This window comes from Monodon monoceros, unplaced genomic scaffold, assembly GCF_005190385.1.
Source record: "Monodon monoceros isolate NGI ecotype Baffin Bay Population unplaced genomic scaffold, NGI_Narwhal_1 Super_Scaffold_7, whole genome shotgun sequence".
Taxonomy (NCBI): Eukaryota; Metazoa; Chordata; class Mammalia; order Artiodactyla; family Monodontidae; genus Monodon; species Monodon monoceros.
In genome coordinates, this window is record NW_021703784.1 from 70,319,571 (window position 1) to 70,334,813 (window position 15,243).

Here is a 15,243-nt window from a genome sequence, read left to right on the forward strand (position 1 = left end):
AGACAAACAGGTCAGGGTGATGGGGGGTGGGGGTGGGCAGAGTTCTCATGTTTCAACAGGGATAAAATCAAGGCTCTGAAAACTTTGGACCCGGTCTGGGTGGGGGACAGGGAGAGACACTTCAGGGGCCAGTAAATATCTCCTGAACTCAGAGAAGCCCTAGGCAGGGGTTGGTGGGACTGGAGGTCCCCGAGCATTCCCTCCTACCCTGGGGCTCCCTGGAGCGTACTCACCGAGGGTCCCAGCTGCTCCAGGAGCGTGAGCACGGAGGAAATGAGGTCTGTGGCATTTTGCGACCAGATGGGGCCATAGCCGCTGAGCCAGAGCATCCCGCAGGCGAGCTGGGGCGGCCGGGGGCAGCACGCTGAGCCCGGAGCCTGGGCTCCTTGCTCCCATATACTCCCATCTCCCCACCCTCGAGAGCTCCCCTTCAGCCTCAACCTGGCCCCCCAAGGCCCAGACTGCGCAGCTGGGGCAAGGGCCTGGGACCTCTCCCTGGAGAAGAGCTGACTCAAGGGAGCCAAGAGAAAGCCCTTCCCAGAGGGGACCCTCCCACCCCACCAGGTACACATAACAAGGAGAGTCTCCCAGAGATGCCTCCAGAGACAGGAAGTCCTCAGAAGAACCGCTGCGGGGCCAGGGGGTTGGGAGTGGGCCTGTGTTCCTACTTCTGAGGTCAGGGCGTGAGGGGTTTATCCATCAAGGCTGTGGCTCAGAACTCCAGCCTTCTCCTCACAACAGCCCGAGGGCTGGAGTCACGAGGGACGCCACGCCACGGAGGCCCCTCATCCTTCTGTGTCCCCAGGCGGCCATCTCGGGGAGGAAGTGGAGGCCGTCCCTCAACCCGCCCTCCCTCCAGGCCCCACAAGGCCTGTGATGTCCTTACCAGGAACTGGGAGGCAGCCAGCAGGCACAGGCTGCTCCTGACAGCGAGGGAGGGGCTCCTGGCGTCTCGAGGTGGTGGCTTCTGAGCTGTCTCTGAAGGCGGTGAAGGAGGCGGGGGCAGTGGCATCTCTCTCTGCAAGGCCGTGGGCCCCTCGGCCTGGTCCAGCGCCTGCATCCCTACCGGCTGGGGGACACCTGCGGAAGGCAGACACACGGCCGGTGATCCGGGCCCTGCCGACCCCGGCGGACCGCTCCTTCTGGGGCTGCCGTGGCTTCCTCTCAATCCGGGATCAGTCAGCCTGGCTCCGCTTCCAGCAGTCACCCTCGATTAGCAAAGCAATACTCACCTACCTTCGTCAGAAAGAGCTAAGTGTGGGTGGACAAATTATTTCTCTTTGATTTCTCCAGTAACAGAGTTAAAATGGCAGGAGGTTTTTCAGGGAGTTAACATCGTGGTGTTTACACAGCTTCATTCTTTTCCCATTCCTTAAGGAAACGAAAAACCACCACCTCAAACTCAATTAAAAGAGAGAGGGAAAAAAAGGTATGGCATGACCAGGCTGTGACCCTGAACAGCCCACCCATGCCTGCCCTCTGGGTTTTCGTCTCTCATGCTCTGCGCCCTGACTCAGTATGTGTGCCGGGGGGGAGACGCTGGACACTTGACAAGGTCACAGCCCCGTGCCCCTTCCCCACCTCAAGACCCCACACTGAGGGGGGATGGGGGTGGTCAGGATGGTGTGGAGGAAAATCTCGGTGCAGCAGAACTGATGTCAAACGTCTAAGATCCAGTTCTGGGTCTATCCCTGGTTGTGTGACCTTGGGAAAGTCACCCCCTCCTTTCTGGACCTCAATTTCCACACCTCGAAAATGGGGGTTGGGGGTCCTCCCTTGGTTTTCTTTTTTAAAGTTGTTGTTTTTGATGTGGACCATTTTAAAAATCTTTATTGAATTTTTTACAATATTGTTTCTGTTTTACGTTTTGGTTTTTTGGGCACAAGGCATGTGGGATCTTGCTTCCCGACTAGGGATCGAACCCGCGGCCCCTGCATTGGAAGGCGAAGTCTTAACCACTGGACAGCCAGGGAAGTCCTCTGGTTTTCTAACTGTGCTTTAAGGAGCCCTGGTGTTTTCTCAGGTGCACCAGCTATGACCAAGTGCTCTGGGTCCCTGTGCCTGGGCCTCAGCCGTGGGAGCTGTTCAATACCGTTCCGTATTCCTCTAAGATGATTTCAACACAAGGTTCCACTACTAAACAAGTCTGAACAGCACTGGCTTGGATCTGATGCCCTGGTGGAGTGTGGAGATTCCAGCAGCACCACCGCAGTGAGCCCCAGAGGTTGGAGCTCCCCATTTAAACCCACACCGTCCAGTCTATTGCCAAGAAGAAAGGCACCAGCAAGACGGACGTGTACGGCTTGATGGTGGGGATGGGACGGTCCACATATCACTGTGTATATATATGGGACAATGGACTCCTCTTCTGGTTGGGAGACAACGGAACACCCACAGCCAAGACCACGTGAGGCCAACATAGTTGTCTGCATGCTCACTTGGTTACGTGACAAGTATTTGCTGAGCATCTCGCATGGCCTGGATCAACAATGCGGTGATCCTGGGGATACCTGTATTTCTCTCCCAGGCTCCTCCTTCCCAGACCTGACCCTGTATAGCTCCCTACCTGCTGTGGTCCAGCCACACTCTTTGGCAGTTCCTCGGGTGAGCCCACACCCCATGTTTTGCATATCCTGTCCCCTTTGCCAGGAACATTCCCCCAACATCCTGCTCCCCTCAACTGTCCCCAAAACACTTTGCCAAGTTGACTCCTAATCATCTTGTAGAACTCGATCAGCCGCCTCCTAAGGTGGGGGCTCCCCTACCACACACACCCAGCAACCCACACCCCTCCTTCATACGACCAGCAGCAGCAATACACCTGGCGAGCACACAGCCCTGCTTTGAGCGCTCTGCACATGTTAATCTATTCACTCTTCATGGTACCCCATGAAGTTGGCACTACTATTATCCTCATTTTACAGAAGAGAAAGATGAGGTGCAGAGAGGCTAATAAGTGGTTGAGGTGGGTTTGAAGTGAGGCACTTGGACGGGCTCTGAGCTACAGTACACTCACTCCAGTCTGTCAAAATTATTTGTTGAATATAATCTCCCCCAGTCTCTGTAAGTTCCACGAGGGCAAGAGCAGTATTGGTTTTGCTCATCCTGACTGTCCACAACATGTAGCGCTAGTCCTGGCACGTAAGTCTACAATCAATATTTCCTAAATGAGTGAACGATGATGGGTAAGTGATAAACAAGGATAATAATACATTCTTTGAAAAGCTGCGATGAAGACGGTAGATCCTATAGATGAAACATCCAACTTGGCACCTGGCATCTAGTAGTTGCTCAAGAAACATCAGATTATAATAATGACAACACGTAACTCCTGCCTTCAAAAGGCTCAAGTCAGCTGGGTAAAACAGACCCGTGGATGAGTGTTTACAATACAGTGCATTACGTGAAAAATCTAAGTGCTGGTAGAGCCTAAGGGCCTCTACCTTTGCCCAGGGAGGCTATAGTTACTAAGCACAGGAGCAGATATCTCAGATCCAGCCGCTGCTAAGAGATGGATCACGTAGGAAGCCAAGAGTTTCCACTATTGATAAGCAGAGGGTTGATTACCCGAGTGGCAAGTTCTCCACCCACACCTTCAGAAAAAGCAGTCGATGTGTGACGGCAAATACGGACAGGTAGGAGGGGTACAGCTCAGGGGCCACCTGGCTTGGCTCGTAACACACACTGTGGACTTTGGGCAATCCTTTCTCCCCCCTGGGTCTCAGTTTCCTTATCTGTAAGAAGAGGGAGAACACAGTGCTTCTTAGATGTTTCTCCCATCCTTAGAGCAGAGGGGACATGGGTCTTTGGTGAAAAACAGCAAGTCACATGATCCTGGATTTTGCTGCCTTGTTTGAAAATTCATGGGTGTTCTTTATTCTATTCTATGGCATATCTGTGCTTGTTTTGATCTTAAAATAATGTTTTCTTTTTTCCTCCCAAAGCTTGGAATCAAATTTATGCTTCAGGAAAATGTTCTACATTTATCCTGTGGCTTTACCCTCAGGGGTACATGCACCCCAGTCTGAGAAGCCTGGAACCTGCCTGCAATAAAACGTCATCATGCTGCCGTTAGTAATGACTCTGTAGATAAATATTTAATAATGGGGAAAGAAATTTCGATGGTGTGGAGTGAGAAAGGCAAGGTTACAAAACAGTCTGCTCTCCTTGGCCTTAAAAATTAAGAAAGTATATAAAAAGGTGGAGAATCCCCGATGAAAGACGAGAGGCTAACTCAAGTGGTGCTTGGAAAGCGTGCAGCACACTGGACGCCGGGCACACAGGAAGTGTTTAATGAACATCATACACGGTAAATGGGAAGAACAGAAGACAGGTAGTAGTAACAATAGTTCTTTGGAGGAGGGTGAGAGTAGAGTGATTTTTTTCATTGTTTACATATTCTTTATTTTTATTTTTGGCTGTGTTAGGTCTTCATTGCTGTGCACAGGCTTTATCTAGTTGAGGCGAGCGGGGCTACTCTTTGTTGCCATGCACGGGCTTCTCATTGCAGTGGCTTCTCTTGTTGAGAAGCACGGGCTCTAGGCACACGGGCTTCAGTAGTTGTGGTGCGCAGGCTCAGTAGTTGTGGCTCGCAGGCTCTAGAGCGCAGGCTCTAGAGCGCAGGTGCAGTAGTTGGGGCGCACGGGCTTAGCTGCTCCACGGCATGTGGGGTCTTCCCGGACCAGGGATCGAACCTATGTCCCCTGCACTGGCAGGCGGATTCTTAACCACTGCACCACCAGAGAAGTCCCTGTTTATAGATTCTAAATTTCCTCCAATAAGTAAATAGGCACATACGTATAGAGATAAATATGTATGTATATACATATATTTATTTGTAGTGAGGAAAAATAGTTTTAAAAAGAGGGCACTGTTCTGAGTTCAGATATTATGAGGCCTGCTTAATATTCCCAGGTTCAGGACCCCGACTTTCACCTGTCCCACCTAAATGGCATGTGGGGGGACTGGGAGAGATTGAGAGTGGGTGCAAGTCTCTGTGAGACCCACCCAGCCAGAGAGCAGCCACTCAGAAGACAGGCCCCCTGACATCACTTTTGCATATGAAAGATGGCAGGTTAACAGCCTGGCACCTTAAGGGGGCAGAAGAAAAACTGCAGGCTGGCGGGGCCCTGTATGCACCTCTCAGAGACAAGGGTGGAAGCTGTTTTTTGATTTTAAACCCACAGGGTATCTGGCAGCCCTGGAGGCTGGATGAGTCCAACTGAGTGCCTGGTAGATGCCTACCTTTCAGAGCAGGGTTTATTTAAAAGCTTTTCTGGGAAGAAATCTAACATTTCTTTACTCAGGAAGATCCTTCTTCTCACACACACTATATTCTGCCTGTAATTCTGGAGGGGATCCACGGACCTCAGGTTAAGAACCCGTGATCTCAGGGGCGGGGAGCAGAGGTCTGTGATCAGGTGGTAGAAGTGGGGAGGTAGAGAACTGGGCTGATTTTAGTCTCTGCTCATTCATGTGTGAGTCCGACACATTTATTGAGCACCGATTATGTATCAATACTTTGCCAAGCACCAGGCTAGGCTCTGTGGATACAGCAGTGAACAACACAGTGCCCGCCCTCATGGACCACAGAGGTCCTGGGCTCCTTTGTCCTTTGTCCTCCAGGTCCTGCTCCTAGAGATCACGCCAGCCCTTCTCCTCACCCTGCCCACCCTTCCACTCACTGTCTTGCTCCGGAATGAGAATGCCAGATCTCTTGGGTAGGCCCTGTGCAGCTCCCAAAGCGCTTGTGCGCACGCAGTTCCTTTTGCTTCTCTGTGAGGCAGACATTGGCGTCATCAGCCCCGTTTTGCCGGTGAGAGGAGGCTGCTTGTGTCAAGGACCGGCTTTTCAATAGTTCACAGCAAGGTAGCTGCTTTGCCTTGCACGAAGCCCTGACTCAGAGGCAGCTTGCTGACAGTGACAGAACACTGGGCTCCTCTCGGGCCTGCTTCCTGCATGGGGTGAAAGGGATTTTCCAGGCATGGAAATCGGGCTGAGCGAGGTTCAGTGGCTTGCCCAAGTACGTGCAGACCCGAGATGCAAACCCAGGCCTTCCTGACGCCAAGTGGTCTTTCCGCTTTGCCAAACTGCTTCTCAGGAGAGGTCACTGCAGCAAAGGCAGGGAGATGATGAGAACCTGGGAGGGAGGGAGTCCCTGTGTCTGGGGATCCTTGAACCCTAACCAGCTGCATGGGGGTGGCGGTGCAGCTTTTGTGCCAGATCCCGGCTCCTCAAAGGCCGTATCTTATGAAAGGAAGGAACACTGGAAGGCAGGAGCTCTGCATCCTGGGCCAGAGCTCTAGGGGCCCTGGGTAAGGCACGCAGGCAAGTGGCCTTGAGGGTTTACCTTGGGCATGTGGAAACACCACGATCCCTCTCCCGTCACCTGGCACCCAAATCCCACCATTAAACTCTGCAGCCATGGTGTGCCCCGGGGCCGGCCCCGCCCGAGCCTGAGAACATGGCTGTTCCTGTTGGTGACTCATCCTTGGAGCTGCCAGCCGCGGAACTGGAACCGGAAGGCTGGCCCGCTTCTTTTTACATGAGGAGGGAGCTCTTGTCCCATTCAGCTTTTCTTCTCTTCCCAAACGTGGCCAGGAGGGACCTCCCCACCATGCCCACGTAGCCATGGGGGCGCTGACCAACAGAACATCACACTCAGTCCTGCCCGGGCTTCTGGAACCACTGATGGGCAGAGTCAGACCAGCCTTGAGGGGCATCTGGTCTAGTCTGCTGGTTTCTCAGATGGGGAAACTGAGGCCGAGAGGGAAAGTGGCTTGCTGTAAGTCAACAGTCAGCCAAACGTAGAGCCAGGACCACTGAGGGCTAACACGTACTGAGCGCTCACTAAGTGCTTCACGTATATTAACCCATTTAATCCTCACAACAATGCTAGAAGGTACTGCTCTTACTCCCATTTTACAGATGAAGTAACTGAGGCACACGGGCGTTAAGTCGCTTGGCCAAGTCAGCTAACAATAGGCAGAAGCTAAGACTAGAACCCGGGCAGCCTGCGGCCAGAGCCCATACCGTTAACCAACCCACCAGATGAGACTAGCTCAGGTGATCAGCTCTCCACACCACAGCATCTTGAAGAAATCTCCAACACTCCTGACCCTCCCTGTGTTCACAAGTACAGCGTCATCTCTGTGGGAGATGGTGCTGGGCTCCACAGCCCAACACTGTGTCTGAAACCCCACCCTTAGACACGGACACTTGTTTATAGGATTACTGCTCTTACCTCGCTGTGGGGATGGCGGGGGGCCTGTCTGCAGACACCTGAGGGGCTGCGCTAGGGAAGGGGGCACGTCAAGAGCTGAGAATAGGACCAGTGTGTGGATGCTCTTGGGAGGCAGATTTCCAGGTACACCAGAGGCACTACTGGTTTGGTTCCAGGCCGCTGCAATAAAGCAAATACCGCAATAAAGCAAGTCACACGACATTTTCGGTTTCCCAGTCCATACAAAAGTTCCGTCTGTACTCTACTGTAGTCTATTAAGTATGCAGTAGCATTATGTCTAAAAGAACAATGTACACACCTGCATTTAAAAAAACACTATTGGAAAAATGGTGCCGACAGACTTGCTCAACGCAGGGTTGCCACAAACCTTCAGTTTGTGAAAACCGCAGTATCTGTGAAGCGCAATCAAGCGAAGCGCAATAAAAGGAGGTACATCTGTAACAAGAACGATCTCTAGGACCCGGCCCTATCCAGTCAGCACTGCAGCTCTTGCTGTCCCTACAAGTGCCTTGTTTCTGGGGAGGAAGCTCCTTGGGGGGGGGCTCCTAGCCAAAGCTCTGGAGTCACCCAGACTTAGCTTTGAAGCCCGACTGTGCCATTTACTACCTGTGTGACCTCGGGGAAGTGACTCAATCTCTCCTCTGGACAACAGATCCACTAAGCCTCGCTGGCTGGGGTCTGAGGATGCCATAAGGTAAAAAATACCCAGTGCTTAGCCTGGTGCCTGGCGCATGGTGAACGCTCAGTAAACAGCAGCAGAATTGAGAGAGGAGAGGGAAGAGGGGAGTGGGGGGAGCATGAGGGACAGGCAACAGGACCAGGTCCCTTTCATCTGCCAGCTGAGCCCCTCAGGAGGACAGTGGGTGCCCTGCCCCCACGTGGGCGAGGGCTTTGAGGCTGCCGACTGGCACCTGGGGTCAGTGGATGGGGTGGGCATGGGCCGGGGGTGGAGGAAGTGGGGCAGCTTTGCTCTCTCAGTTAATTAAATCTGAAATGCTAACAAGCTTTCAAAACAAAAGGCAACTCAAGTACTCTTTGGATGGGATATAATAAAATGGTTCTATCTGAAATTGCAAACAGCTTTGTTGCTGCAAACAAAGGCTCAGTTCTTTGTGCCTCTCTGGAGCGGAGGCCCAGAAGTCCAAGGGCGAAAAGGGTCAATGAAACTCTGAGGGTGCAGCTATCCCCTCCCCCCAGCCCACGGTGAGAACTAAAATAACCAACGGAGAGGCCCTGGGCAGTGGGTACCAGAGGTCCCTAGTGCCTGAGACTTAAGCCCAAACATGTGGGGAGGGAGGGACAGAATTGGGAGAGCCTCTTGCTCCACCCTCCCATTTTACAGATGAGGAAACTGAGGTCCAGAGAGTAAGAGGCAGAATCAGGATTGGCACACATGTCTTTAACCCTCTGGTTCAGTTTTCACTCATTAAGCCAGCATGGGATGTTTCACACGGGCTGCCTGTGGGTATCTGAACGTCTGAGGCCTCCCTCCCTGACAGCAGAAGGCTGGGTCCTGGTTTGGGGTTGCTTTGTGGGTCCTGGTAAATGCTCTCAGAGGTCCAGGAAAGTCCAGGGGATAGGAGGTGAGCAAGAGCCAACCAAGACCCCCCAGGACAGATGTGCTGACAAATTCCAACCCTCCAGGGGCTGTTGCCCTCAGTAACTGGGGAGGCTCACAACACTGGCAGTGTCAAGAGGCCTGGGTAGCAGTTCTAGCTCTGTGAGGAGTGGGCTGTGTGACCCTGGGCATCTCACTGCCTTTATGGGCCTCAGAGGCCTTCTGTAAATTCAGAGTGTGCCTAGGGGTCTTTAAGGGCCCTTCTAAGGCTAAAGATCCACAGTTGCCTTTTTTAAAAAAACAAATCTGAGGCCCTGCTTTAGTTTCGTTCAATGGCTTCCCCTTGTTCTTAGAATAAAAGCCAAAATCCCTGGCATGGCCATCAATAAAGGCCCAGCATGCTCTGTCCCCTGCATATCTCCCCAGCTACCACCCACACCATTTCCTCCTGGTTCTCTGTGTTCCAGATCCTCTGTTGGAACCAATCTGGGAAGTAGAAAACTCTGGAAATGTGTGCTTCTGCTCCAAAAAATTCTTACCTAGTCCTAGGAAACACATAAGCTGTAAGACGAAGCTCCCTCCTGTGCTATCTGCGGTGGGGTGGGAGGAGTGGGGCACCTACATTCCCATCACTTGGGGAAGCTGGTAGGCCGTGTCCAGGGACACACTGGGGAATACTCTGCAGCCCTTAGAAGCAAAGGATCAGAGGACATACGGCACCATGGAAGGACCTCAGAAACACGGCTGAGCGAAAAGAATGAGACCGAACACAACACAATAGACACAAATTTTAAAAATATATACACGCGACATATTGCCACTCATTCTGCAAGAGCACACAGAAACGCACAAAATACGCCTTAAACACGTTAGAACACACTAACTGTGGGGAGAAGGGACCTGGCGGTGGGAGACAAAAGAGAAAAAATCAGTGAATGAAACCAGAGAGGGGCACTGCGGGGACCCGTGAAGAAAGCAAGGCCACAGAGGAGTATGACTGACAGCTCTGAACCTACCACCAGTCACTACCCCCTCCTCCCCCAGGTAAAAACAAAACCAGTTGAGTTGGAGGGGGGGCCAAGGTCCAATGGGGAAAGAATGAACGAAAGCAGAGGGCCCTCCATCCCGTCTGTGTCCTGGAACTGGGAGAATTACAGAGCGAGAACTTGTTCCTCCTGCCCTGGGAACGGACACCCACTGAAGGACTCATGGACTTAGTGAAACAGAGCTGCCTGTCAAGGACCCCCGAGTCTCCCCTTCTCTGAACTGGTTCACCAACATGACATGACGTGAGTCATTTCGTTGGCTTTCTGTGGGGTGGGGGGAGGGATTCCATGCCTTGGTGACTGTCTCCACCGATGCCCCCAAAGGATTAACCAGCCCCCATTAAGATCCCTGGGGTTGGGTCAGCACCCGACTCTGTGCCTGCCCTGCTGAGCAACCCAACCTGGAGGGAGGTGACTCACCCCAGGGGGCCCCCATGATCCCCAGCTACCACTCTTGCCTGGCGAGGATTAATAAATATTTCCCGATGGCCAATCTTTTTTTTTTTTTTTTTTTTTGGCCACGCCACGCAGCATGCAGGATCTTAGCTCCCCGACCAGGGATCGAACCCACACCCCTGCAGTGGAAGTGCGGGGTCTTAACCACCAGATCGCCAGGGAAGTCCCAGATGGCCAATCTTTTAAAAATGATTTTGGAAAATATGAGGGAAAAAAACCCATAAAAGCATAAATGAACCCCAAGTCATCCATGATCCTACCACACTGAGAAAGGCACTGGTTTCCTTTAGGTATATTTTCTGGTATTTTTTTCTCTCTCTGTGGGTGGATTTTTCCCCCCCACCATTCTGTATACAGTTGGCTCTCTGTATCTGCGGCTTCCACAGCTGTGGATATGGAGGGCCAACTGTAGTATACCATTTCACATATGGGACTTGAGCATCGGTGGATTTTAGTATCCGTGGGGAATCCTGCAGTTAATCCCCTGCAGATACGGAGGGACAACTGTACAGGCATATCCTGAGAATATGCCTTTTTGAATTTCAAGGATGCAACTCTTAAGCAGTATGGTAGACAGCCTCCAGGGTGCCCTAGTGATCCCCCTTTCCTGGTATTCACACCAAGGTGCCAGACATGTAAGAAAAGCTTTCTTGGACCTTCTATTCCAGCCCAGCACCAGGTGAACACAGCTGTGTGAATGACCTCAGTTGAAGCCATAGGGAACAGAAGAACCCCCCAGCTGAGCCCCTCATGACCCTCTGAATCATAAACAAATAAAATGGTGGTTGTTTTCAGTCAGTAAGTTTTGAGACAGTTAGGCAGCAATAGATAAACAAAGCACATCCTGAGACTTGAAAAGAAGAAATGAGCTTAAATGGAAGGAAAGAGGTTGTTGTTTTTGTTTGTTTGTTTTTAAGGTGTAAAGAAGTTCCTGGGAGTTGGGGTATTTAGTCCCCGGGCCAAGTCAAGGAGAAAGGTGACAGCATGTGTCACTGCATATCTTAGTTATACAATGATGCCCATTTGTCTGAAAGGGCTTGAGCATCAAGCTGGGTGGAGGCACGGGACTGAACCAGATGGCCTCTTTTTTCCAGTTGCACAGACTCTCTTTGTAGTTTCATCATACATCCAGGCAACTCCCAGGAATGTCAGAACTGTTTCTATACAGGAAAATGGATGATTGGCCTCTCCAGCAAGTCTGGCTCCTCTTCCCACCTGACTTTACAAGTAAACAACACTCCTCTATGTGTCTGTGGTGGCATGTGGTGGGGAGTCATGAAAGAGCCACAGACCCATATTATCCACTCCACGTCTGAAGGTCTGGCCTGGGACTTGATGCCTGGGAACATGTACAGGTTTTTTTGGTTGCTGTTTATACTCCACATCCTGGCAAAATCATCACCATCATTATTAGCTACCATTTATGGAGCACTGTGTAATACGCATTTCACACACATCAGCTTATTTAAACCTCCCAAAATGTCTGTGAAGATCTTATTATCACCCTCATTTTGCAGTGAAGAATTTGGAGCTCAAAGTGGTCAGACTATTTACCTGAGATCAAGCTGCTGGTCAGCAGCAGAGCTGAGATTGGAACCCAGGTCTGACTGCCCCTCCAGGACCCCAAGACCCAGCTAGATGGGCTCCTGCCTCCATATCTGTCCTGGTGTCTGAGGACAGTTAACCGCTACCATCGCTGATCAGTGAGTACCTGGGTTGGTACATTTCTTCTCAATACAGTGGTATCGTTACGGACTACTCTCTAAATTAGGGTTCTCAGCACATCTGGATGGTGTTGTTTGCCTTTCTTTAATTTCTATCCGAAAGTCTCAAAGACAATTCATAGTACCATTGGCCACATAAACACCCCTCAATGCATTAAAAGTCCCGAATGAAAACAGAGCCATCAATTAAAGAACTAAAAGTCAACAGCACCTAAGCTGCTGAGCGTTGATGGGCACAAGTGACATCTCAGTAATGATACCGTTTCCAAGTCTGTCTTCTCTACGTTTGTCCATCTGGGCTCCTGCACCTGGTCCCAGACCATCTGAACCAGTACCAGGCACCAGATCAGGGGGCTCAGTGAGAACAAGCATTAGCAGGTGGGGGATAAGGCCCATTCTGAGGTTAACCTATTCCTTAAGATGCTTTGATAGCTGGTTCCTCAAGACATGAGTCAGGACCCTACTCATCCTTTAGGTCACAGTTTAAAGGCCACTTCCTCCAGGAAGCCTTCCCTGACTGCCCCCCCCAGCCGAACCCGCCCAAGATAACGTAATATTATTGTTGCACACTTCCATGGTACCCTGTCCTCCTGAGAGCAGGGACCAGGTCTCTCCTGCTATTCACTGTATCATCAGTACCTGGTACAGCACTGGGCACAAAGTGGATGTTCAATAAATGCTTGCTGAATCAATAACAGTGTCAGGCTGCCTTTTCAATCAGCCCTTGTTGGCTTCTGGCAAAGACCTCATCCATGTCATGGTGGGACGGCTGTGAAAGCTATGGCCTGACTCTCCCTGATGACCAGGGGTAGTCACTGCATGATTACGATGACAAAGATTTCCTCAGTACAGGCCTTGCCTTTACTATATAAAAGACCACCCAGGATGGACAGTGGTCTCTTGCTGAGACCTAGACTTTGACCTCCTCAGAGGAGGGTCCATCTGATATCCATGATGGTACGGAGCCTAGGGCTGGGCTGGGGGTAGCCTTCAAAGCACCAGGACTTAAGGTGTGGAGAAGTCAGCTGTTCCTACCAGAGGGGCAATGACCTACTCAGGCCTTCGGTGGCTACTCACAGCCTTGCATAGACCCAGCTGATCATAACACACTTAAATCTCAGGGTGGCGGGGACTGCCATGGCTCCAACCAGCTGCTGGCTGTAGGAGGCCTTTGGGAGCACCTTATTCCCCAAAGCAGTGTGGTCCTTAGATCTGGCCCCTGGGCTCCCTCTCCTCTGGCCATGCCACTCCCCATGGAGCAAGAGGCCCCCAGGGCCCAGGACGTGTGCCCACACCCCGCTTTCCAGGCCATGCTCTGGTTACGAGGACTCCAGAACTCTCTGCCCGAATGGCCTGAAGCCTTCATGAATGCACGTACACGCTTCTGAGCAGGGACGTGGTCTTCCCCGGGGGTATATTTAGGTCTGAGGGGTGGCCAAGTGTCAGCTAGCAGGGTGGAGTGTGAACCATACTTGCACGCACAGACTGACGTGCCCCCATGCATTCAGACGAGGGCCCTCCCAGTGCAGGACTGAGCAGGGGGTGGTGCCCCACGAGGGGCCCCAACGGCAGTCTGACCTTGGTCCCTGCAAACATTAGGAGCAGGCCTGCTCATGAACCTGCCCACTGGAGACGCTGTGAGCAACGTGGTGACGTCATGCCATCACCAGCACCTACTGTTGCCTTATTCACCTCCTTCCCCTGCCCTGTATCCCTGAGGAAGCTGCTGGTCCCAGGCTAGGCCTGCACTGGTGCTATTTGGGCAGGAGCAGAGGTCCCAGCATCAGCAGCGTTGCCTGCTTTCTCGCAAATGTGAACACCTACACACAGAAGGGGAGAGAGTGTGAGTTTGAATGTTTAAATGTGTTTGGGTGACTGTGAGCAAGAAAATGAGGGAGGAAGTGAGCAAGTGAGGGGGAGTGCAAGAGCAAAGGAGGGTGAGCACGTGAAAAAGCGCGTGCGCACGCAAGAGGAGAAACCTGTGTATCCCCGTGCACGGACCTGGAGATACACCGGTGCCCACCACAGTACCTAGGAACTGCGTGCAGTGAGGGAGGGCAGGAATGTGCCTGCTTATCTGCATGTGCAGGAGAAGGGGGCGTCGTTGCAGGAAAGAATGAGACCTAAAGAGGAAACAGAGAACAAGCGTGTCCATCTCTAAGAAGCATCTCTAGCGGAAAGGGGTAGATGACAGGGTGATGGAGTTAAGAGGTCCTGGGTGTGCAAGAGGAAGAAGACTCATAGGTGCGGGAGCTGCACGTGCCCAGGGGACTGCGTGTGGGTGTGTGCACATGCATACGTGAGCACGAGGCCGTGACAAGTGACAGCAGACATGAGTGTGTGTGCGCCTGTGTGGAACGCCTCCGGGCGTGCGAGTGAGCATGCCTGCCCCGGGGGCAGCTGTGGGCTGCCTGCAGGTGTCGGCGATGCCTGAGGATGTTTTCACCCAGAAATCTCAGTCTGGGAGGACTGGATGACGCTGGCTAGGGTCTGGGTGACCGCGGCCCCGGGAGTGTTGGCCATGTCGCCCCCCGCCTGGCAGCTCCTGTGGGAATGAGTGAGTCACCCAGGCATGGCTGGTCCTCACTCTGCCTTGCCTCTTAGTCTCACCCAGTGGGGAAGACAGCTGGGAGGGGGAGAGATTACTCGAGGGCTGTATTTTTACATCATCATTATGCAACTGCTTGCAGTGTCCATGGGCTCATTCTAAAGGCCCAACGCCCCAGGTCTCTGGGCCTGTATGCCTCCATCTCCTTTTATGTCCAAGGTGCAGCTTAGGTTGGTGGTTTTGGCTGACGAACACTGTGGAAGTCTACTCCTTACCAGGTTCCAGGACCACCCTATTTACAATGCCAACCATTCCCCCGCCCCCCGCCCCCGGCCACCCAGTCCCGGTCCTTTCCCACCTCCCCCTTTTTGGCTTTAATTCTCTCCACAGCACTTACCACCATCTGCTATACTATATATTTTACCTATTTATTGCCTGTCTTTCCCTTAATAGGAAATGCCTATGTCATTTGCCACATTCCAGGCATTGTTCTGAGCTCCATTTAATCCTCCAACAACCGTACATGGTAGTGAATGTTATTCTTGCCATTTTGTAAATGGAAGGCAGAGAGGTTAAGTAGCTTGCCCAGGATCACCCCACCGGTAAATGGTGGAGCTACGCCTGGGTCCAGGATGCCTGCTCTTAACTAGGGCACAATACTGCCCTGT

At 52.1% G+C, this 15,243-nt stretch overlaps 1 protein-coding gene across 2 annotated transcripts in view; it reads right to left on the reverse strand.

Annotated features, from left to right (window-relative positions):
• Positions 1-15,243, reverse strand: part of PTPN5 (protein tyrosine phosphatase non-receptor type 5) — a 54,552-nt gene that overhangs the window by 13,517 nt on the left and 25,792 nt on the right. The window contains exons 3-4 of one of the 2 annotated variants that reach the window (XM_029208226.1): positions 887-1,080; positions 234-341 (exon numbers count right to left, since the gene is read on the reverse strand). In XM_029208226.1, coding sequence (XP_029064059.1) covers positions 234-341; positions 887-1,080 — 302 coding nt within the window. The remainder of the gene's footprint in view (positions 1-233; positions 342-886; positions 1,081-15,243) is intronic. The other variant, XM_029208227.1, reaches the window with a different exon arrangement.